The following is a 24,819-nucleotide window of genomic DNA, read 5'->3' as shown; positions in this document are numbered from 1 at the left end:
CCTGATGATTAAATTGCTTTATGTTTAAATAAACAAGTAAAAAAAAATTTTTTTTTAATTCATTTGAGCATCATCTTGCAGCTCTAACAGACTAGTTACCCACTGAAGCCAAGCAGAGCTGAGCTTGGCCTGTACTTGGATGGGAGATCTCCTGGGTAAACTAAAGTTGCTGGAAGAGGTGTTAGTGAGGCCAGCAGGGAGTGCTTTTCCTGTGAACTGTGTGGGTGCAAACCGGGCCAAATTTCCCCATGGCCCCCCATCCATCACGGCCTCTTAATAACCCTAGCTATAAATCGGCTGCATCACATTTGTCTCCACCAAAGACTGGTGTGTGGTGAGCATTGTGGTGCACTATGGCTGGTGTCACGTCATCTAGATAGATTCTGCACACTGCTGGGGTTGATTTTCTCGAGTGCTGTGAGTTCCTTTTCTGAAAGCTCGAAAAAATTCTAATCAGCTGAAGCAAAAATATTTATATAATGTACTCAGATACAAAGAAGTAAATGAATTCATGAAGCACAAAGTATTGTTATTCATCTGATCATGTGATCTCAACATATCTCTCACCATGAGGTTAATCATCTTAATGTTTAAACAAAAAAATTAAATCCACAAACATACAAATACATATGCATACAGACACTAACATTCAAAAATTAAGGGTTGGTAAGATTTTCTTTTGAAAGAAATTCATACTTTTATTCAGAAAGGAATGCATTAAATTGATCAAAAGTGAAGACCTTTTTAAAAAATAACTATTTCAAATAAATAATGCTCTTTTGAACTTTCTATTCATCAAAGCATCCTAAAAAAAGAATAAAAGTTCCCACAAAACTATTAGGAAGCACAACATTGATAATAAAAAGAAATGTTTTCTGAGCATCAGCATATTAGAATGATTTCTGAGGGAACACGTGACACTGAAGACTGCAGTAATGATGCTGAAAATTCAGATTTGCCATCACAGGATGACAAGCATTGGTGCAGCATTTGGTGAGCATAAGAGACTTCTTTCATAAACATTAAAACTCTTACCAATCTCAAAATTTTGAATGGTGGTGTATCTGATATAATTAAGCTGTATCTCTGTCATGTTGATGAGACAGTCTCTCCCTAACAACTATATTACAATGACCTCTGGCTGCTTTCTACACCCAACGTGATTGTTTTCCGTTTCTCTCCAATCACAGTGGGCTGGACGGAGCAGTATAGTGCGCTCTGAATGTCACTGTGGCAGGAAACTGTGCAGCAGAGGGAGGGACTGATCAGCAGCATCTCTATCAATGTCATAATTAAGACTTCAGAGGGCAGATGTAAAGAGGAGAGATAATTGACGTAGGATCAAATGTACACTCGCACACAGATAAAATGTCTGTGAGGTCTAGCACTCATTAGCGGCGGAGATCCAAAATAGATAAGCAACACATTTGGAGATAGTGACTGGAAGGCTGTAGAATCCGCTTTTGAACATAAGCAGTGCAAGACGAGCCACACAATCAGTCGCTGCTTCTTCTCCAGTTCAAATGGCAAATAACAACACCAAAGCAGCACCTGTCTGCTTCATAACATCATGACTAACAAAAAGTCCAGCATAAGATGTTACTGCATTCTGTACACATTTTTTCTATGTAGGCTCAGACGGATATCTACGGAGTGCAGTGCTCATGCAGCGGTGGTGAGCAAAAGTGATGTTTTTCCAAAAAAAAAAACAAATGGGTAGTTTATCTGGTTAACATTAGCAAAGACCACCCTTGAAATTCATTCTGGTCTACACTTGTCTTCTCAGTAGGGAACCGCTGTCACCCTTTGAATAAGATATTGTTTGAAAAGGCAAAATAAAGAATTGATGTTGTGGCTGAAACAATTCTGACAACTGATCTGATATTCCACAAGGACTTATTTAACTGTCAACACTGCCAACATCAAAACTGGAACTGTTAACAAACACTTCCAGTATAATAAAAATAATGTTCCCATAAAGCACTCCAAATGTTTTAATGCAAGTCATTTACAGCCACATTTCTGGTTATTAAATCAGTCTCTCAAAGCCTGATCCATCCTATTCATTAAATAAAAGGTACTCTTCAGGGATAGTTAATGGTTTCTCACCAATTCAAAAACCCACATCTACTTTTCTCGTGGTGACGATGTAAATCTCTCTAAAAAATAAAAAACATATCTGACATTGGCACTGAAATCACTTCTATTGACAGTGACACCACCTTCCAAGAGAGCGAGGAGAAGAAAGAAAAAAAGACTAAACGCAGCATAACGGCAGCACAAATTGGCCGTCTACGCTTAACAAGCTTCTATTTTATGTCTTGTTTATTCCACTCACAGCACAGTGGCAGCAGTTCTGTCATTTTACAAACCCTAATAAATAGAAGCACGCTTTTGTAAAGTCAAAGCCTGGGCTGCTGCTACATTGTAAACTGCTGAGGGCTGCCGGGCTCAGCGCCAACTAAGACGCAAAAAGACATGTTTACTGTTAACAGTTGGAGGGAGATGGGTATTTGGTGGGGGGGACATGTGAAGTTGGCTCAGCATTGGATCTAAACCTCCAAATATCAGCTCTGCGTGCCTATGGAATGAGCAGACCACCCTAGGCCAGATGAAATGAAACTGGTACCATAGGGGGTAGAGAGTCTGATGAGGTGGCCCTTAAGCTTCTTTCCCATGAAGGCGTGAGAAATGGAAGACTTCAATTACATTGGTTCCATAAATGTTCCCAACCGGTGGGTCGTGACCTGAAAAAGGGATTGCAGATGTTTTCTGATCGAAGCATGGACAGCGGGGGAAATATAGGTATATGATAAAATAATAGAATGCAACTAGTCATATAATAATGCATAATTCAAGGTCTAGTTCACCCAAAATCTCAGCCTCATTTTGTTGTAAACCTGTATGACTTTTTCTCTTCTGTGGAACACTAGAGAACAGTTAAATATCTTCTTTCAAGTTCTACAGAAGAAAAAAGTAAATGATGACAGAACGTTCATTTTTGGGTGTAAAAAAGGCAATTTTGTGTGCTAAACAATTTTGGTACAGTGTTGGATTTGTCGTCTGGAGAAGTTGAGTTGAGACACACTAGTATAGAAGACCCTCTGTAAACTTCTAGAATTTTCAGTTTATGAATCTAAAGGCATATACATTTATCCATAATATCAGGCTGGAGAAAGCTGGGGGACTGATTATGCAAGCAGCTCGATGGACTTTTATTGGTGATCTGAATAACATTCAACTCACATTGATCAATGGGGTCAATATAGTTGTACCAGACAGACGAGGTACGTCTGATCTCAAAAAGAAAATAAATACAGATGGTGAAACGAATGGAAACCTTTTTATATGCGTTTGCTGCATTTCTTTTAAATCGTAAAGAAAACCGAACACCAAGATGGCTCCGAAGGTCCTACAATGCATTATTTACACTCACCACATTGATTTTTTTTTTAAATTGGTTGCATTGGTTGTACTCTAGGGACATATTGCCTGGATTCACTGATCGACTGAACTGGTTATCCACTGCTCTTCCAGAGGGTCTTCTATCCACCTCCATGTGTCCCTTTGTAGTTCAGAGTGCTTTGGCATGCAGGTCCGTATCCCCCTCAAACCCTCTAAAACTTTAAAAACTCCCCTCTTGGGAAACTTTCAATGGGGCCCTTGTCCAAGCCCTAGCACTCTACTGTCAGAAGAGGAGGTCTGAAAGAAGACATATTTACTTTAAAGCATCAAACATTTTGACTGCCTGATTTACACAAGTCTGTTAGTATGGCACTTTCTTCCTAGGATGTGTTCCTGTGCTTGCCACCTTTCCTTAAAGGGATCCACCAAAATGAAAATTTTGTCATCAATCACTTACCCCCATGTCGTTCCAAACCCGTAAAAGCTTCGTTCATCTGCAGAACTCAAATTAAGATATTTTACTCTCAAAAATGGCGCTTTGTTGAATAAAGTCGTTATTTTTGTTTTATTTCCATACAAAAAGTATTCTCGTCGCTTCATAACGTTATGGTTGAACCACTGATGGCAGATGGAGTATTCTGACGATGTTTTTCATACTTTTCTGGACCTTGACAGTGTAATTTACTTGGCAGTCAATGGGACAGTCACAAGCCTCCCGGTTTTCATCTAAAATATCTTAATTTGTGTTCCGAAGACGAACGAAGCTTTTGGAACGACATGGGGGTAAGTGATTAATGACAAAATTTTAATTTTGGGGTGGAGTATCCCTTTAAGGCAAGAAGCAAGTCAGGGTGTCAGGGCTAGTAGCACTTTAGGTTGCAATTTAGTGAGTCAGAGAGAATTAACGGTAAAGGAAGAATAAAATCCCAAAATATTTTGCTTCTCTTATATGACTGCAGTGACAAGGTTGGTATTCACTAGCTTTTCATCCATCCATCCCTGGTTGTTTTGACACTGGTTATGTTTGGACTATCCATACACTATACTGCATACTAGGAATGTTCCTGAAGCTAAATACATTATTTGGAAAGTTATGAATTATGACTTCCAAATATTAGAAAATATAATGGTTAGACTGATTATAAAACAAACTATGATTAAGTAGTATATATATATATATATATATATATATATATTAACTATTTTCAACCTTTAACAGAACACTTTATACAATTAAGGTTATAAATTTTCCCTCATAATGACCCTTACCACCGAAATAATTAAACAAAACAAAATAAAGTAAAAAATTACAGAAACAACAACAATAATAACAATTAAGTAGTATTTTAAGGAGTATAACTAAAATTAATGCAGAGGTGATTCTGTAAATCCATTATGACTAATGTGTGAATTTTATGGTGTGATTTTAAGTTCAAATCAGATGGCCACATTTTCCCACATTTCTTTTTCCAGCTTTATTTTACATAAATGTCATAAAAAAATTACACAAGGTATTTTTGCAATATATGTAAACTAAAAAGGAAAAACAAATTAGAAGCTGGCTTTTCATTTAGTTTTGAGGCACTTACAGATAATTTTGTCATTACAACAGATTTAGTCTATCTAGATCTATCTATCTATCTATCTATCTTCACTGCACACCCCAATATACAAATATAGCATATTGAAAGATTATTTGTTTTTAATTAACTTTAGTCAAATGTATTTGAATCAACTGTAGCCAGCTGTATGAACTGTTGTAAAGTGTGAACCAAATGGCCATCAGGACAATGGATCATGGGATCTCCATGGGGTGTTATTGTGTTGTTTGTAGCACATTTGTTACCAGGTATAAAGGTCTGGTCTCACAGACAGTACTTTGGGTTAAGATTGTTTGAAGGATGACATGCTAACATCACTGCTGAAGAACTGCTACACTGCTACCTTCAATAAATTATTCTCCCCACAAGAACTTTGGTCAAGCTTACTTATTTTATGTATTAGAGAAATCTAGTACATTGGCGAGCCAAACTACTGCTCAACCAAATACAGCAAAATCTAACAATATCCAACAGTATGCAGCACGCAACATGACTAAAGAAAAATGTGGACTGACTGACATACACAGTACATGCTAGCAGGACAAGCTGTACCAAGAAAACTGAAGGAATTTTCATATGGGTCACATGAGAATAAGCCAAATGTCTGAGGATCGCTATGAGCTGCTCTTGACTAATGGCAAAACAAGGACAAAGTCATCCATCTATGTTTATAGATTTTTAACTGAAATCCCCATTACAGGTTATCTCGAGCGAATGAAGAAAAGCCATTTAGCAGAAAACCATCCCAGCCCAAGGATAATATTCAGATCCTGACATTACTCATTACCCTGCAAGGACACAGACTTGGAAGTTGGAATTGGGGACAGGGTCACCTAGTTGTGCGCCCACAATTGTAATTTCACAAGAAAAAATGATCTCCAGCAGATCTGGTTGAGCGGTAACCACTCCTCGCCATACAATGCATGTGAAATATAATGCATTATACCACAATTACTACACTGTTTTCACATAACCTCACCACATTGCATATTTAACTAGTGAGCGATGTCCACCTATCTTGGTAATAAAAAACATACAGTATAAAAAATATATTTCACAATCTTTATAGTATGACAGGTCATGAGAGAAGATGAATGAGATACATTTTGAATTAGATCTTTTCAATGAATCACTTGTTCACAAAACCTCTGAACAATTCAGTTCACAAAACAAGTCATTCATAATTCAGACTAATCCAGTTTGAATCATTATTTTTGGATTAGAGCTTTTCAATGAATCAATTGATTCAGTTCACAAAACAAGCATAAATCACGCCTAAATCTCACTAATATGCTTATTAAAGTCACTGCCTTAAATGATTTGATCACTTAAGTAAATTGTTATTTAAAGAGTATACAAACAATTTACACCGCTATGCGTTCACCCTCTTTGCTATTTCCAAAACAGCAGCAAAAGCCGAGCCTTCAGATTCCCTATTCGTTAACTCACCAGTATTACTCATAAATCTGTATGAACAAACTTGACTATTTATTGATGAAGAGTGCAGGATGGGATTAGCATTACTCATGGAGACATTCTGTCATGTTCTGTGTTGATCTAGACTGGACATTAATCACTGTCGAACAAGGTTCTGTTTGTCGATGTGTTTGAGATGGACCTTCGTGCCCCAATCACTATAGAAACAGCAACCAACCACACCACGTATAGGCTCGACTAGACTAGAAAAGAAGTTCTTGGTGCTAAATGTATGATAGACTGAATGGACAATGTTGGAGGCCAATGTTACAACCAAAATATAAGTGTAGTCTTGTAGGTATGAACTTAATATAAGCCTATTTCTGTTAGAAGCCTACATCTGTGGATACGCTTAAACACTTCTTGACTCAAGATAAGGTCAAATATGACTCACTTTTCCCACGGCTATAGAAACCTAGTCTGATCTTCTTTTTTCCCCTCAAGGGGGCAATTTATAGACCTTTATAGGGTGTAAGACATATTGGATCAACGTCTGGTAGAAAGGCAAGGCCCCAAGAGGAAGATCACTTCGGGTCAGAGAGATAAGAGGCTCGATCCACGGCATGAATCTTGAATGCACCTGATAAGCGACTCTGGTGGCTTTTTCTATTCGGAGGCCTTTTGTTCATCCGTCTTGCTGTATTCAAAAGTGACTGCAAGCAAAGGGCAATTAATATCTCATTTTACAGCCAGAGTTTACATGGTCTGTCATTCTGGATCTGAAAGGCATTCCTTTCAAATCTACATTTTAGAAATGTGCCGGGCTTTTGTGCCCTTTTCGAATTACCTATCAAAATTCAATATCAAGAGTTCATACACGTCTGAAAATGACTGTCAGCCAGAGGATGAAAGAAAGAATTGTCAAACTAAATAATAACCGTTCTTTTATTCAGCCAAGCTGAATGAAATTGATTTCTCTGTTTCTTTTAGAGGTTGTGATAAAAATCAGGTGTGCAAACACTGGATTAAAGATTCCCAGTGGACTGTCAGTGACAATGAGAGGGCAGAGAGGAGAAATTCTGTCTACAGTGGTGGCTCTATATATGCGTTCATAATTTAAACAAGTTAAATGCATCTTGCTCTGGAAAGCACTGAAATTATAATTTACCACGTGATTTAACTTTAAAACACCCCAATTTATATAATCAAAACCATTTAGCAATGTTTTCCTGTAACAATATTTCTAGACTCAATTTTTGAACCAAACGACCAGATCCACTCAATTAATTGGACCTCAAATACATTCTAGGAAAACATTTTATTGTGCCCTGATTTTAAACAGTGATGTAGCATTTCTCACATTACTTGGAAAAAACACCTTGTTACTGGAAAAGCTACACTATTTCAAAAACACTTGAACTACGGTGAATCTGTTTGAAATGTATTTAAGCTAGTAACAACAGCATTTTATTTACACTAATGCTGGACCATCCTCCATATGGAAGCTAATTTTAGCTTGAGAGTGAAAAAAAGTTAAGCTGACTTTTGACATCTCAAAATCATTACTTTATAACTCACAATGTGATTTTATGTCTTATTTTAAACTTTATCTCACAGTTACCAGCTTTATTTTTCACTCAGAGTTGGTAATAGGCTTCAATATCTATGGGGTAACACAGATCATTTGACTGCAAATTGCTCATTCACCTTTCTCCAACAGAAATAAATGAGTGGTATTATAACTAGACATTTTACCTTGTGAAAAAGATATAGGACAGAACATGAACATTTTAGGGGAGATAGCAAAGTGCCTCAAACCTGGGGTATTAAATCACTAGAATAGGGACAATGTTCCCACCGTGCTCCACAAAAGCACTAACACCCATCTCCCATAGTTCTGCAGGGTCACCCATTGCACTGAATGGGCCCCCTTTCTCCAGCTTTTGGGGGCTTCACCAACAACACCATCAATGGGAATAGTGTTCCTCCCCCACAATGGGCAAATCAACTGTGGGAGCATTTTGGTCTCTACCCTTTTCCCCGTCTCCTCATTGAAGCCTCCTTCGACCGAACAATGCCAAAGAAAAGATGCATGCCTTCACGTCCGCTTACATACAACTGCATCCCTCCCTTGACAGAGGGGTGGAGAAAACCAGCTTTACAAATATTAAAATGACAATCCACCATTCACGATGACAAACGACAAACAAATAACTTGAGTTCTCAAACTGGAAGCATTTGCATCTAGACATATTTTCTGTTTATTAAAGACATTTCGCCACTCGTCTCACTGGCTTCGGGAGCTGACAGCAAATCTTGAGAGAAAACTTCAGCCTGCTAAGGGACACGATTTCTCAATTGCGAAAAAGGTGGGATTAAGGAAGTATAGCGTTCGTTTAATTAGAACCCACAAGAGTGAGCAATGCGTCTCGCTTGATTTGTGTAGAAACATCTCCATGACAACATAGGACGTAATTGTCGGTTCCAAGGCTTAATTGTTTGTTGTATTTCAGCTGCCGTCTGTCTGAAAGACATTCAGCAAAAAAAACAAAAAAACAAACACGTTGACAAGATAAGACTCCAGACAAATTGAGCGCCTTCAATCACATCAAGTATTAATTAGGGCTGCAGACAGCGAGCAGCTCAGCCGTATCACAGATCACATTTCACAGACTGAGTAGCGCCCAGCCATCCATCCACACCAGGATTCTGACATTCAGAAGGGTTGTGCTACGGACAGTTGCACATTTGAAAACAACATGCAGCCACGTATTATCGTAAATGAACAGACCAAGACGATATTCCATCAGCACGATTTGTTTTTCCAGTTGAGCTCCAGTTGAACTGTTTGGGGAATACATTTAATTCAAAACACCCCACCACCACCACCCCCTCGACAAACAAAAGATAGCAGGGCGTTCCTACAATATTCTTGAGAAGCAGCCAAAGGCCACCAAACTCCTTCTGGTCCACCCCTTGATAGCAAGAATAATAATGAAGCGACTCATGAAAAGCAACAATTCACACCAATCAGGGCATCAAAATAGAGAACAACACAAAAACCTTTATTCCCTTTCGAAGACAGCCTGGGAACACCATAAGCTACGCTTCCTCTTTCAGCACCAACGGCACCACAGGTTCAGGTTCAAGCTACTGGGGCTAAACTATGATAATTCTTTGAATAGTCAAGTTAATTATGGCTCTGGTTTTCTCTTTCATTTTCTCTCTCTATATATTTCATAGCTTTTACTTGCAAAAACCTTTTTTTTTTTTTTTTTGGCAAAGCGGTGCAAGTCATTGTAAACCGTAAGAAAGAATATGACGTGGTCCACAGTCAGATTCTTTAATTACATATGTGCAATCATTTTGCACATATGTGGGAAGCAGAGATCTGAGAGCATAGCATTTAAAGCAAATCATTCAAGTTTAACGCCCTATTGATCTTCATAAGCACTTGCTTGTTCGTCGTGTGAGAATGCATCATAGTACCTCTGTAGTCCAGGGTTTTAAAAAACAGTCAGGAAAATAATATTATTAATAATAATAATCACAATGATTTTGCTCAACATCAACTTTTACACAAGGTTTATATTTATCATAATGAAAACTGGTAAAACCATAAGAAGCTTCTTTTAAAAGCTAAAAAAAGCTTTAAAAGCTTTCTGCATTTGCAAAACATGAAAGCTTGTGGAGGCTTGTTATCAATGCAAAAAAAAGGAAATGTCAAATGAAAAAATCATTTTCAAGATAAATTACAGCAGGCCAGTACCAGAAATTATTAAGCTTATTATACAGCTAACATCACTTAGAAACTTTTAGAAGAGCCTGCTAGAAACCTTCCTTTAAATATGGTTAAAAAAAAAAAAAACTCAAGCAATGTGTCAGGTCAGAAAATGTCAGCCTACACTGGCAGTTATCTTACACACCTCTGAAGTGCTTTGAAACAGAGCACTCTGCATACAAAAAGTAAGTTCCAGCTGCTAGACTGCTGCTTCACCTTAACACTTAAGAACTAAATTTCTCCCTCAAAAGCAAAAAAAAAAAAAAAAAGTGGTAATAAAGATGGTTTTGAGAAGAACCTGAATGGTGTGGACTAATGAATGGCTCGTTAACTGCTTTTACTTAGAAAATCAGCGCACACACGCGCTTAAGCTAGAACATATTAGCAGACCAGCTCTTATGGAAGACATCATTAGGATAATTCAGAAAGATGAATTCTGGGAGCCTTGAGGAGATCTAATATTCAAAATGAAGAAGTGCTATGATAGAGAAAATGCTTCTTCAGACATTAATGAATGTTTAAAACTGTATTATGAGCATGAAGAATCTGCCGACAGCTTTTCAGTGGGAACTTTATAAATTTATGACTTTACACCTCTATGGTTCTGTCATCATTCACTCTCATTACGTTCAGAAGCTGTGTGACTTTAATACTTCTGCAGAACACAAAAGATATCAAGATAAATGTTGGTAACAGTTTTGTTGACCATTGACTTTCATTGCATGGTAAAACATACAAAGACATCATCTTCTTGTATGCTCCACAGTAAAAAGAATATCTTATGATTTTGGAAGGAAATGAGGGTGATCAAAAAAAAATGACACAATTTTCAAGTATGGACACTAACCCCAAAACAAGACAGAAGTACACTTGACATTGACTCTCTATTCCATGCAGTCATATCTACTGCCAGTCAGATCAAGTTCTTTCCCATTAAACTTTTATCCATACCGTCCCCTCTCAAATGATTGCTCCACATCAGAAATAATTCACATGGCACATCTTACGTATGCATCGCTAAAACTTTGATAAGGGCTACTAAGTCATTGCTTCCCAAGTGCTAAAATTATTTATGCTGATATCAAATGCAAATGATCAGATTTCCTTGCATTTTCAGGCCTCGTTTCTATGGATGTCACTCACTAATCAACGTCCAGATGAGGCTACTACTTAATCACTTACAAACTGACAAGAGATCTCATAAGATCATTACACATGAAAACCTACTTTACATATGAAAAGACGAGGCCTCATGCACTACGAAAACATATGAATCGACTGACAAATGTGGTAGTGGTGGGGGGTGAAGCTATATGAATATTAATACTCATACACAAAAGCCTTTAGTGGACCGGTAAACAAACAGCCTCTTTGGTTAAGAGAGACGTTCAGAAGCTGCCTCAGGCACACGTAGACACACACAATAGCGCCAGACTTCCTTCATCATATGAGTAATGACAATCTACTGTGGAGTGTCAGACCTCTGAGAGTGAGTCATACTATAAGGACCCCCTTGAGATTTTCTCTTGAAATTGACATAGTCCAAACCTACAGAAATCCTGATCAACAACCAAAGCAGCAAGCATCACTAATAAACAATTGAGATGCATTTTCCAAGAGACATCTGTATAAATATTGCTGTGTGAGGGGTGTTTGGGTAAGAATAAGTGGACATGAGTAAGCTTGGGTAAATATATCTCCAAATCCCCCTGAGGGTAGTCAAGCTAAACATACTAAACCAGACCTAATTTATTCTCACTTTAAATGAAAGACATTGGGGTCTCAAGGTTTAACAATGGGGAAATATCATAGGATTTGTTCACTCTCTACCACTATCAAGGATGAAATTGGGTCTATGAAAAAAAAAAAGATTTCAAAGCAAGCTGCACTCGTGAGGAAAAGTTTTTTTTCTTTGCGAATACTGGATCCATAATGATTTTCCTTTCAAGCCCCTTCATTTTCCAAACTAATGTGCTGATCAGTCTTACACCAAACCTTGATGTTGTCCTGGGAGAGCATGTGAGCTTGCGCATCTCGATATATAAAAGCTCTTTGATTTTAGCTTAAAAGAACATCAAATGCATCTATCATTTATCCCTACTTACAACAATGTGAAATCTAAAGCTCTGAAACCGGCTCAATCGTTTGCTTTTCATTCAATTACAGCGTTTTAAACAAAGTTGTTGTTATTACGCTGGGATGAACCAAAAGACCTTGATTAGTTGCTTCAGGTATGTTTGATTGGAGTTAAAGCTCCGCAGGATGGTCGTTTCCAAGATTTAGCGCCCGTGATTTAGATTGTTTCAAGCCAACAGGTGATTTTCCATCTCTAGCGTCGGCGTTTGTGTGCTACCAGCCATCTCTTAAGAGACTGTACTTTGGCTGCAAGACTCGACACTGTCCCCTACCGTTATTGACCAGCGCTGCAATCTATTTTCTGTATACACCTGCTCTCGCGAAGATAACTTGAACATCATATAGGCTACAAAACCAAATGCAATTATTTCAGTTCAAACGACAGTGAAAAGAAAAGTGGAGTTAAAATTAAGTCAAAGTTTTAAACGGCTAGGTTTTATCATTTAGAGAAATTTAATTTGAGCCACTTAGCGTAACAAAGCCGAAGCACAGATTTGAGCTCACTATAAAAATGCGCTAGGCTGAAAATGGAGAAGTTAAAACTGCCAAGAAATATGTGTCTTGCAGATACGACCCACAATAATAAGTTCAGCGCCCACCTACATGTCCTAAAAATCAATAAACTGTCATTAGATGTGATACTGTTTATGTAACCTACATATTCACTTGCTGACCATAGCGTAGGCTATTGGTCTTACCTCGTTTTATTGCAGACTACCTGTTTTCCGGCATTGGCGCCTTTGTTTTGTGTTGTAATGCAAGCTTAAGTTATAGAAAGGCGCTATATAGGCTAAAATAACATTTATTGTTGCTGTTTTTACTGTATGTGCCTATGAAAAAAATATAAGCTGTATTAAATTGTTCTGAATAACATCACCATTGCCCATCATTCACATGACAGGTGACTGACAGTAGCTATCATTCAGTCACAAACATAGCGACTCAAGATTGTTAAATAAATAAACAGCCTAATAAATACAGGTTACGCTTTTCAAACAACATAAAATAGCCTACGAATAGCTTTTCTGTTAAGGCTTATAAAGTTGCGCGAAAACACAACGATATAGCCCTACTGTAGCTAAGTGTAGCTGAGAGATGTTAAATATTTCCCTCCATCTCTTCTGAGAATCTTATTCGCAAATTCGTGAAAGTATGTTATTCTCGATTAAAAGTACAAAATATGTCCTTCAAATGCCAAACGATGATAAAGGAGAGTGAAAAACAGCGTGTTTTGCTGGGAGCCTGAGCGTTTCAATTCCAAAGCAAAATTCCTCGGATCCTGAACAGAACGTGAGCAGCGAGTAAATTCCGTGTCAGGATAAAGGTATACTGTACTGAATACTGTTTATATACAACATTTTCCTGTCTTTAATAAAACTGAGAGAAGAAGACCGTTTTAAAAACATGACATTCCCAATAAGGGTTTTGTTATCACCATAAAAAGAGAAAATGTGCCCATAAACCAGGTTTTATTAGAAAACCATGAAGTCTTTAATAATTATAAAAAGCAACTAAATTACTAAAATTGCTACTGGTTCATGCGAACCCTCTGGCAAATAGCCTATGTATTAAAACATAAGCTACTTTGAAATCGGACAATTCTTTGTATTTCTAATGAAAACAAAACAAATGAAATTATATAGGAGATTTTTAAAATAAATAAATAAATAAAAAATCTCAGAGATTCGCTAAAATGTTGATAGTCAGTAGCCTATAATCTGGCCGCAGAACTCTGGACCGCAGAAGTTCAGAAAGTACTTCACAGTATCATCCTACTCCAAGAACATTAGAGGCTGTTTCTATAAATAACTACATTTAAAGGTGAGGTAATGATATCTGAGAGAGTGTTTTTACCTTCTGATGTTCTTCCTCTGGAGTAAACTCTACCGTACGTAAAAAGCAACGCATAAACCGCAATCTCCGCTTTGCGTAGGTCTCCTGTGCAGTATCCCTTTTCTGTGAATGACTTCCACCGATCGACCTGCAGCTGCTTTACTGCGCTGTGCTGGAAAGAGGAGGCTACTACAGAAGGGCAGCTGCAATTCAAACAAATGGGGGTGCAAACTCTGTTACGAAGCTCCACCTCACATGTATGGCACAGTGGTTGCATTAGCCCTTAAAGCTCTCCTTTTACATTCTACATGGATTCCTGTAATGGAAACGTTTCTGTTAACCTGTTTCAAATGATCAATAAGACATTGTCTTTTGGGATTCACCAACACCCCTGTATCATGCCTGGATAGTCTGTCCCTAGAATCAGTGAGGTACCATGGCAATTAATTAACTGTTTGGATCTCACAATGTTGCCAAAAGTGGCAGTGTGTCATATAATCATGTTTTGGTTTTGGTGTGGTGCAATCAATAAACTCACACAATGTACCATTGTACAATTGTACAATGGTGTGCCATGATACTCAAGATGTACCATTGTACCATGTTATATAGGAATGCATGATACTATATGTGTCATGGTACTGAACGATTACCATATTCACACTGTATTTTCATGGTACAGGCTTTTACAAAGCATTTCAAAGATGTTCAAAACCATCACCGTCAGAATTTATGTCACTGAAAATGACAGAAACCCCCCAAATGTTTAAAATATGGGTCAAATAATTGATCAAATTGATGTATTTTACATAAATAGACAGTGTGTTTTAGGAAAAATACACCCACATTTAGGTAAAAAGTATGACTGAAAATCATTTCTAGATGGCAGATATTGCCCTTAAACTTGTATAAATTAAAAATTAAAATAAATGTTCATTTTAAACATACTAAAGGGCATTCCAGACAGTTTAGATACAGATTTAGATCGAGATAAAGAGTTACAGTGTAAGAATGAAATAAGTAATATCTAATTATTAATGTGACTACTCAATGTTTATTTCCTCTAAATAGCATTTTTGACCTATAGCCAGCATATATAGGCTATATTTAAGATTTATAGATTTAGCTTAATAAAACTAATAATAATAAAAAAATTGGCCTAAACATTCATAAACATTTCAACTGTCCAACAATATTAACTTAAAATGTATGTGTTATTATAAATAAATAGAAACTTCAAACTTTTGGCTTGACCCTTGAAAGCTGTTTTTCTTATTGAAAACTGTGACACTGTGGATTTACAGTATGCCCGAACACTGCAAGTTGCAATATGCATTAAGCAGCTGGGGGAAGGGACTCAGTGCAATCAAGACAGTTGTGTCGTACCACTGTCACATCCAGGTGGTGGCACTACAGTGTGTCTGACGCATAAGCACGAACATTGCAAATATGGTATAATAATTGTTACTGTAGGCCTATTATTAAGTGCCTTCCTTAAGTAATGAGGCATGAAAACATAAGAAAATACTTATTAATAGTGTCTACATAATGAAATAGCAACACTGAAGCTGCCTTTGAACTGTTTGAAAAATAAAGTAGTCAACTATTGTTAAATAAAAATGTTTAAAACTGATACTTCTGACTGTCAGTTCTGATTAGGCTGCTGATAAATTGCTTCACTTGGCAACCGCTGACTGCAGTTTAGGTAAATGATATTACTTGGCAAAAGAATGGTTTATTCTAAATGTTATTGAGCTGTTCTTCCTAGTTCCCTAGCTAGTTTTTCCTACACCATTTAACATTAAGAACATTTATAAAATCTGCTATGGGTTCAACAAGGTCACATGGGTTACAGTGAGTTTTATAGGCTAGTGTATATATATATATATTTATTTTAACATAATTGTATAATTTTATGAAATTTTTTTAAATAATTGTGCTTTACTTTCTTTCACAGTATATGGCAACTAAATAAATGATCAGATCTTTCTTCTTCTTCTTGTTTTATGGTCAGGCCATTTGCATGCAAAGTCAGAAATATTTTATATTTTATACAATAAACACACATCAAAATACAACAACTTTCACTTCGACTGTGGTTCGTTCAATTCAATAGACTGAGCTGAAATAAATTTTAAAACCATCATTAATTCATTCATTGAACACCTCACATTAATCCAAAATAGGCTAATTGCTTTCAGTTTTGAAGCCTGTGTTCAACAACCGTTTGATAGAATGTTATTTCGCCGTTGCTGCATGGCTGGTAAATCATTTACATGAGCTAAAGTCACTCACATTTGAACAAATCACAAGCACCCGTTTACTGCTCCCTCAATAAACTACAATTCCGAAGAAACTACATTTCCTAAGAAGCACTGCGTTCTCCAGGGATTTGGAGGAACATGGATTGCGCTTGCGTAGCCAGACGTGGCAGCGGCATCATGGCTTCTTGGAACCGATACGGGAGACGTCGGAGACTGATCGAAATGTTCTTATTCCTGTCATTGGTGAGTCTTTATAAGGAATCTAATGGATCGATATAATCAATAATGTTAAATGCAGGTGTTTTCTGTCTGACGTAAGACGAAAGCGAAAGGAAAAGGGAATGATCTTCTGTCCCTCTTGCAGCAGTAGCTCAAAGTTGACAGCAGAAGAGAGAGAGACACTCAGATCAATCCGTCTCATTCATCAGTTCTCCTTTCTTGTTTTTGGTGTTTATACACATCCAGCTTTGTGCTTCACATGCGTGAGCATCTTATGCTCACCATGCAACTATCTAATGCCAAAACGGATTCACTAATGTTGGTGATATGTTGGCTATCTGCTATGAAATGTGCATTTCACTTATGCGTATTGCTTTGATATGAATATATCGTTTTAGAGGTGTTCTTGAATTATTTTAAAGGTCTTATTTGGGTCAATGATGTAATGAGATACTCATTAATTTTGTCCGGATCTATTATGTTATTCAAAAATACATGAAAATGCATTCAATTCGTGCACACCATGCACCTGTTCTATGATGAACAAGTCAATTTCTTAATTAAAAGTCATTTTGATATTTTTGACGAGCTTAAAGTTGTTGTTGGTTTAGGTGATGTGTGACTTTCTGAAAATCGTTTACAAAAAAAATAAAATAATAATAATAAAAAAATATATATAAGTATTTGTCAAGGAAAAACAATGTAGTGAAGTGATTTTGTTATAAAATATTATTATTATTATTATTGTACTATTAATATTTGAAAGTTTTGTCCATCTACCAACATGCAGGAAGTGCATGCATTTTGTTCTCTGTGACAAGAAAATCATAAAACACAAAATACCTTTTAGGCCCTCCATGACTGTGACGATTCGTTTTTAACTTTAGAAACAAAAATTCAGATGTTTGACCTTTTGTTTACATCCAATGAAGAAAATCTTAGGAAACTTGTTGATATCCATGTATCAGTTTCTTTTTCCTCGACAAATGTTTGCAAACTTTATTGAAAATAATTTGTACAATCGTGTATTTTTTATTTGATTTTTTTTTACTTGATACTTTTTATTTAATGATTCTATAAGTGTACCATTTAAAATAATATGAGCATTTTTCAAACAACATGAATACAAACGTGTGCTATAAATCGCATTTTTACAAAATATGACCCATTATATTGACCTGTTTGACAGGCTCCCACATTGATGCACAATCAACAACATATGAAGGCATATGGAACCAACCGTTATTCCTACTTCTCTATTATGGTTCTATTTTGTCTTTATCTTACAGTTTGTGTTAGGGCGTGGTTTATATTTACAGTAGCAAGCAACATAATTTAACCTTGATCGGGGCTGTTTTTCTTCTCTGTCTTCCTTGTTCTCCTCTTGATGAACATGACAGAAATGAGCTTGTAATGTTTGGTGCTAATTAACCCACATTTGCTTCAGTTTAAAGTGCATCAACCCTGTTCCACAACTGATTTGTGAATCAATGTGGGCCGTGTCCTCAACACCGAACTGTAATAGCCGCTCTGCCACGTCAGTCAACTCTCATTACACAGGAGCTTTCCTGTCTCACATCCTGTTTTGCGCCTGCCACCGCAAACAAAGGTACTCTCCTGAACTGTTGGGACTTTATGGTGGTTGGGTGGGGGAAGAGAAACCGCTCTCTGCTATCTGTGCTTCCCTCCAGCCCTCCCGCTTGTCAGAACAATTTATAAAATCTCTTAATCTTGATTACAGGCACCCCACAGCCCTCTCTCTTCCCCATCCCACACTGCTTGGCCCTGCAAGATGCTGTGTATGGAGACAGCTAGCTGTACAGTAAACTATTTTGACTCAGTGTGTGAGAATATTTGACTCATAGATCAACCGTTTCAGTTGTGGAGTCATTTCCTTCTGTTTGTGAATTACCTTAGTCAGCTATGCAGAGCTGAAGCCCCCCGTGTTGTTTGGCTCAGCAGGAAGACGGCGTGTGTTTGAGGAACGACACGGTTTATGCTGAATCAGTGAGACCCTAAAAGTGAAAATTAGATTTTATTTATTAAGCAGATTTGCGACGCTGGTTGCGCAGTGCATGCTTGATGACAGCTTCCACTGCTGATTAAGCAAGATGTTTTTGCGTTGACGTATGACAGATCATTTTTGTTTAAGTGTTTCCCATGCTGTGCAAAACATGTCAGCAAGGTCCATTGCTGAAACGCTGGTGTCCTTGAGCGGAAGATTAATAGCAGGAGCGCTAGTATCCATAAACTACAGTCAAGTACAACATACTGGATATAATTAGATCGCTGAGGAATTTATACTAGAGCTTTGCAAACATTTTGTGCAGTGTTCTTAATTTTTTATTTTTTTTTGGAAAGGAAGAATTAGAAAATGGATGGTAATGGTCTTTGGTTGTTAAAGGAATAGTTTGACCAAAATTTTTTTTGTTAGGTAGAATATCTGAGTTTCTTTCTTTCCTGCGGGTAAAGTAGATAGTGATTTGTAAGTTTTCAGAAAATTGTTCTTTGCTCATCCCCAAGTTCTTCCAAACCTGTATGAATTTCTTTCTTCTGCTGAACACAAAAGAAGATATTTTCAAGAATGTGGGTAACCAAACATTTGATGGTCCCCATTGACTTCCATAGTGTTTTCTCCGCATACTATTGAAGTCATTGGGACCATTGACAACGTGAGGATGAGTAAATGATGAAAAAAAAAAAAAATAATAATCCATTTACTAAAGTAAATAAAGTAGTCCATTTAATTTGGGTGTTTTTTTCTGGTTTTCTGAAGCTATGTGTGATCAATATTTTTCAAATTTTCTGCATTGCACTTGGTCATGAGATTTGAGAGTGAACAGAATCTCTGTAAATTAGATACATTTTGGTCTGTTCATCACAAAAAGCTATTGCATGCCTTCAGAAGACAAAAGGATTATTTTATTGTTGGTTTGCAGTTGTTGTTTTTTTGAGAGAGAAAAAAAGAATACTTTCAAATGCAAAGGACACTGTAAATTGATCATAAGTGACAGTAAAAACTTTACAAAAGACAGTACAAGAGATACAGTACAAGATACATAACAAAAAATGTATATTTCAAATAAATGCTGTTGTTTTGAACTTTCTATTCGTCAGTGAATCCTGAAAAAATGTTTCACGGTATCATATTAAGCAGTAAAACTGTTTCAACACTGGTAATAATATATGTTTCTTGATCACTAAATCAGCATATTAGAATGATTTCTAAATGAACATGTGATACTGAACACTTGAGTAATGGCAGCTGAAAATGAAGTTTGGCCATCACAGGAATGAATTACATTTTTAAATGTACAGTGGGTACGGAAAGTATTCAGACCCCCTTAAATGTTTCACTCTTTGTTATATTGCAGCCATTTGCTAAAATCATTTAAGTTAATTTTTTTTCCCCTCAATGTACACACAGCACCCCATATTGACAAAAAAACACAGAATTGTTGACATTTTTGCAGATTTATTAAAAAAGAAAAACTGAAATATCGCATGGTCCTAAGAATTCAGACCCTTTGCTGTGACATTCATATATTTAACTCAGGTGCTGTCCATTTGTTCTGATCATCCTTGAGATGGTTCTACACCTTCATTTGAGTCCAGCTGTGTTTGATTATACTGATTGGACTTGATTAGGAAAGCCACTCACCTGTCTATATAAGACCTTACAGCTCACAGTGCATGTCAGAGCAAATGAGAATCATGAGGTCAAAGGAACTGCCTGAAGAGCTCAGAGACAGAATTGTGGCAAGGCACAGATCTGGCCAAGGTTACAAAAATTTCTGCTGCACTTAAGGTTCCTAAGAGCACAATGGCCTCCATAATCCTTAAATGGAAGACGTTTGGGACGACCAGAACCCTTCCTAGAGCTGGCCGTCCAGCCAAACTGAGCTATCGGGGGAGAAGAGCCTTGGTGAGAGAGGTAAAGAAGAACCCAAAGATCACTGTGGCTGAGCTCCAGAGATGCAGTCGGGAGATGGGAGAAAGTTGTAGAAAGTCAACCATCACTGCAGCCCTCCACCAGTCGGGGCTTTATGGCAGAGCTGCAGGGACAGGACGACTGGTTGCAATCAAGGGAAAGATGAATGCGGCCAAGTACAGGGATATCCTGGACGAAAACCTTCTCCAGAGTGCTCAGGACCTCAGACTGGGCCGAAGGTTTACCTTCCAACAAGACAATGACCCTAAGCACACAGCTAAAATAACGAAGGAGTGGCTTCACAACAACTCCGTGACTGTTCTTGAATGGCCCAGCCAGAGCCCTGACTTAAACCCAATTGAGCATCTCTGGAGAGACCTAAAAATGGCTGTCCGCCAACGTTTACCATCCAACCTGACAGAACTGGAGAGGATCTGCAAGGAGTAATGGCAGAGGATCCCCAAATCCAGGTGCTTCTACTAAATACTGAGCAAAGGGTCTGAATACTTAGGACCATGTGATATTTCAGTTTTTCTTTTTTAATAAATCTGCAAAAATGTCAACAATTCTGTGTTTTTTTTTGTCAATATGGGGTGCTGTGTGTACATTAATAAGGAAAAAAAAAGAACTTGAATGATTTTAGTAAATGGCTGCAATATAACAAAGAGTGAACAATTTAAGGGGGTCTGAATACTTTCTGTACCCACTGTATATTATTATTAAAATAGAAAACTGTTATTTTAAATAACTTGGAGAATATAATACATAAATCTCAATCAACGGTAGTGTAAATAATTCCATACCAGAGAATGTTTCACATTTTCCCACAAAATCAGTACATAAAATCTTGATACGAATGCAAACATGGGACATAAGATGTTTTTTGAGTTTAATGCACTACTATATACTTTAACCTGCTGTTAGCCTTGTCGGTTTTTATTACTTTATTATTTAGGACTTTGAAGTTTCTGATTTTTATTTGAAAATCAAATTTCTTCAAGTTTCTTCTGTAAATTTTCTGAATAATTTTTGGGTTAAGAGATTAATTTGGAAAGAAACCGAAAACCATGTTTCATGTTTCTTTTTCAGAATTTCATTCCTCTGCATGCTGCTGAAATCTGTGTCATATGTGTGTGTTAAAGAATTGTTTATTCCCAAGTTAATGATTTGCAGACCATCCCTGTTGAGTTAAAGATTCCATAAGGAGCTCCTTCAAATGCAGCAACAAAGAGATTCAAGCTAGGAATATGCAAAAAGATGTGATCCTCCATCACCCCATTCCTTCCCTGCATGTTCTCTTCACTCCCCTGAGCCGTAGCTGTTCATCAGATGAAATAGTGGTGCACAGCATGTGTTTTTTTTTCCAACCTGTTCTGTTCACTTCGCATTGATCGACGGGACGCGATCAGGCCTGTCTCTCAAAGCTGTTCAGTGGATGATAATAACAATCACCGTCTTGTGAAAGGACTGGTGTTGTTAGGATAATGCCCACTTCGAACACCACTGCTAAGGAAAGGCCAAATGAAAGTCTTTGTAACAGGTACAGGACATGATGATTGCCAGACAGTAATGGGCCCGCTCTATTGGTCGACTGTCAGGTTTGGACAGAGCGTTTGAAGAATAGGTGGTGCACCAAATAGGGATGGAAACCTGATGGGACTAGATGTAGAACATCCCTTTTGCAATACAAATACTGTTGAGTTATGTTTTAAAAGGGTCATTATAATATTGTTATACTTCCATTTAATTTTTCCATGAGTTCGAACCATAATGTTAGTCAAGGTTTATTACAGCAAGTAATAATTTAGTTTTTAATTGACTTTTCTTTTTTTTTTTACCCTCTCTCTGACCCTTAGAATTCAACAGGCCATTTTTGCTGCACTTTTGTGCATTTATTTTTGAGAAGAGCGCTTGCTGTCGGGTCTAATATAGTTTGCACTGCTCCATTTTTCAATAACAGGCTCTTTGCTAAGCAGAAATTAAACTGTGACATGTTCGCAAACCAATTTGTGCGGCTGGAAATGTGTCAATCAGAGACTAATTCTGGGATCCTTTGTAAGGAAATGCAGAGCTGTAGGTGCTACACCCAGGCAGAAACGGCACTGATTTATAAGTTTACTGATTTATACTGATTTGTATTTTTATGTTCAGAAATAATAATGTTTACTGCTTTCTTCTTATTGCCTCACTGTGCTAATGTTTTGAAAACTAAATAGGCATTGCTAACATCTAAACGCGGTTAGGTGTTACTGTATTCTGCCTGACATCAGGATGTGCAATAATTCAGAACGAGCCAATTTTGAGCTTAGTCTTATTGAAAAATTTCATCTTTTATGATATAACCCATTCAAAGTTAATGTTGGAATTGAGTAACTCGATGAAAGAAAGATGGTCCATACAAATAGTTCAGTAAGTTGCTCTGACATTTCTTCATAATGCATCACCATGTCTGCTCCCCCTGTCAGCATGGCTGAAGTCAGAGGAGGTGTGATTTCTCAGGTCCCTCAGCTTTGCAGTACTTTAATTAGCCCTGACTGTCATCTTCACACACTCGCTGGCTCCCAAGGCGCTGGGGCCGCTGGGATGTCACCCAGCGGCACACGTTGTCCATTCCGCTGGACCCCTTTTGCTCATACAGAGTTGATTAAATGTGAGGAGGAAGAGAACGTTGTCTCTGATCCGTCACCCTTTGTCTTTAATCCACAGAAAATAAACTTTTTACTTTCCAGTGGCAGTTGAATTGAGAAATTAATATAATAATAACCATAAATGTATTTAGCATTATTGTTATCCATACAAAATTATTCTAAATTAATTTGTTTTATTTATAATATACTTATTCATTTTTACCTATTTATATAAATATTTTTATGTGGCAATGGAATTATTATTCTTATTTATTTTGCAATCTCTGTCTCCTTTCACAAAATCATGAAGACACATTAATTTCTTTTCCTATGCCTTCTTTTTGATGGCTTAATTGGAGTAATATTTCATATGTACTGCTACAATACTTTCTGGAGAAATTGAAGTTTGTCAAAACGCGCAATTTGCAATGTCATTTACAACGAGTATCATACTACAATTCAGAAATCAGATTTATTTATTTACATGCCAAAGCCTATTTTACTGTCATTTGGTAATTAGCAAGTGTTAAAGGTGAAGTATTTAATTTCTGCACCACTAATGGCTTCAAACAGAATTGTGAGAAATGCTTTCAAAATTGAGTTTTAAGCGTCTGCCATTGTTTAAACAAACAGGTAGTCCCACGCCAAACTCATTGATTGAGCTAATGTTGTTACGTCTGGAACAATCAGGCTCCTCAAACATATTACAATTCCATTTGGTGCCACTAGTGGTGCAGAAAATGACCTTCTTTACCTTTAATTTTGAACCCTACCTGCATGAGGTTTCCAGCTGGGATATGATAATGCTAGACTAACAGAGACTTTTTGTTTATTTAACATTTGTCCAGATGTAATGGTGTTGCTCAACAGAGTGTGCAGTGATAAATTCAGTCAGGCCACTGGCCCTTGTTTCTCTGTAGAGAATGTGCGGTGTGATTTTTAATGAGGGAGAGTATGATGCTTGCCTTGGTTTGTCATGTAGAAAGATGAAGGTTGTCAGTGGCTAAGGCACCTGTGTTTCTCACCAGCCCTTCCTTGTGACGCTCCAGTGATGATGCCGATCAATCTTTACAGACTTGTGCACTCACACACAACAGATGTACAGCTACACTCTGGTTTTTTTATTGTTTTATAAGGTTTTTGCCACTTTTTAGGGAGAGCAGGGAGACTGAGGTCCTCTTATGCTGTTAGTAAAAGGTTGTTTCTGTTTTCCAGTCATTATTTGGTTCTTAAAATGAAATTGCCTAGTTTTAATTGATGCACCTTTAAGAAATGCAACCTTTGCATATTGAATGAGCACTGTGCTAAAATAGAGTGCTGCAGTGTTGACACATTTCTGTAGTCCAAAACCCGGAAATGAGTTGGCACTTCCGGATTGATCGTCCTGAAGTCAGTAGGGTTTTGGGTGTTTTTCATTTATTTTTTGGTAACGTGGCTGAAATTACTGTAGGTTTGTGGTTAAAACAAGCTGTGCAAGCAAAGTATTTTATTCTGTGACATAATATCAGTAATACCCCAGTTGTGAATGTTTTAAAGCTTTTACTCGTCTTAAAAAAAGGCTGTCAGAGACATTCAGTGTCATCATGGCAAACAGTTTAACTCGTTA

At 37.2% G+C, this 24,819-nt stretch overlaps 2 protein-coding genes across 6 annotated transcripts in view; one reads left to right on the top strand and one right to left on the bottom strand.

The window, feature by feature from the left end:
• Window positions 1-14,331, bottom strand: part of sema5ba (sema domain, seven thrombospondin repeats (type 1 and type 1-like), transmembrane domain (TM) and short cytoplasmic domain, (semaphorin) 5Ba) — a 137,111-nt gene extending 122,780 nt beyond the window's left edge. For 4 of the 5 annotated variants that reach the window (XM_058787077.1, XM_058787075.1, XM_058787080.1 and 1 more), the window contains exon 1: window positions 14,194-14,331. The gene's annotated coding sequence lies outside the window, so the exon portion shown is untranslated. Of the gene's footprint in view, window positions 1-12,416; window positions 12,548-14,193 lie in introns of those variants that run through there. The other variant, XM_058787076.1, reaches the window with a different exon arrangement.
• A 2,196-nt stretch (window positions 14,332-16,527) lies between these two features.
• Window positions 16,528-24,819, top strand: part of pdia5 (protein disulfide isomerase family A, member 5) — a 54,617-nt gene continuing 46,325 nt past the window's right edge. The window contains exon 1 of the mRNA XM_058787081.1: window positions 16,528-16,679. Coding sequence (XP_058643064.1) covers window positions 16,575-16,679 — 105 coding nt within the window. The 5' untranslated portion in view covers window positions 16,528-16,574. The remainder of the gene's footprint in view (window positions 16,680-24,819) is intronic.

Source organism: Onychostoma macrolepis, chromosome 09 (assembly GCF_012432095.1).
Source record: "Onychostoma macrolepis isolate SWU-2019 chromosome 09, ASM1243209v1, whole genome shotgun sequence".
Taxonomy (NCBI): Eukaryota; Metazoa; Chordata; class Actinopteri; order Cypriniformes; family Cyprinidae; genus Onychostoma; species Onychostoma macrolepis.
The sequence above is the reverse complement of the archived record's forward strand: the minus strand, read 5'-3'. Positions and strand labels throughout refer to the sequence as shown.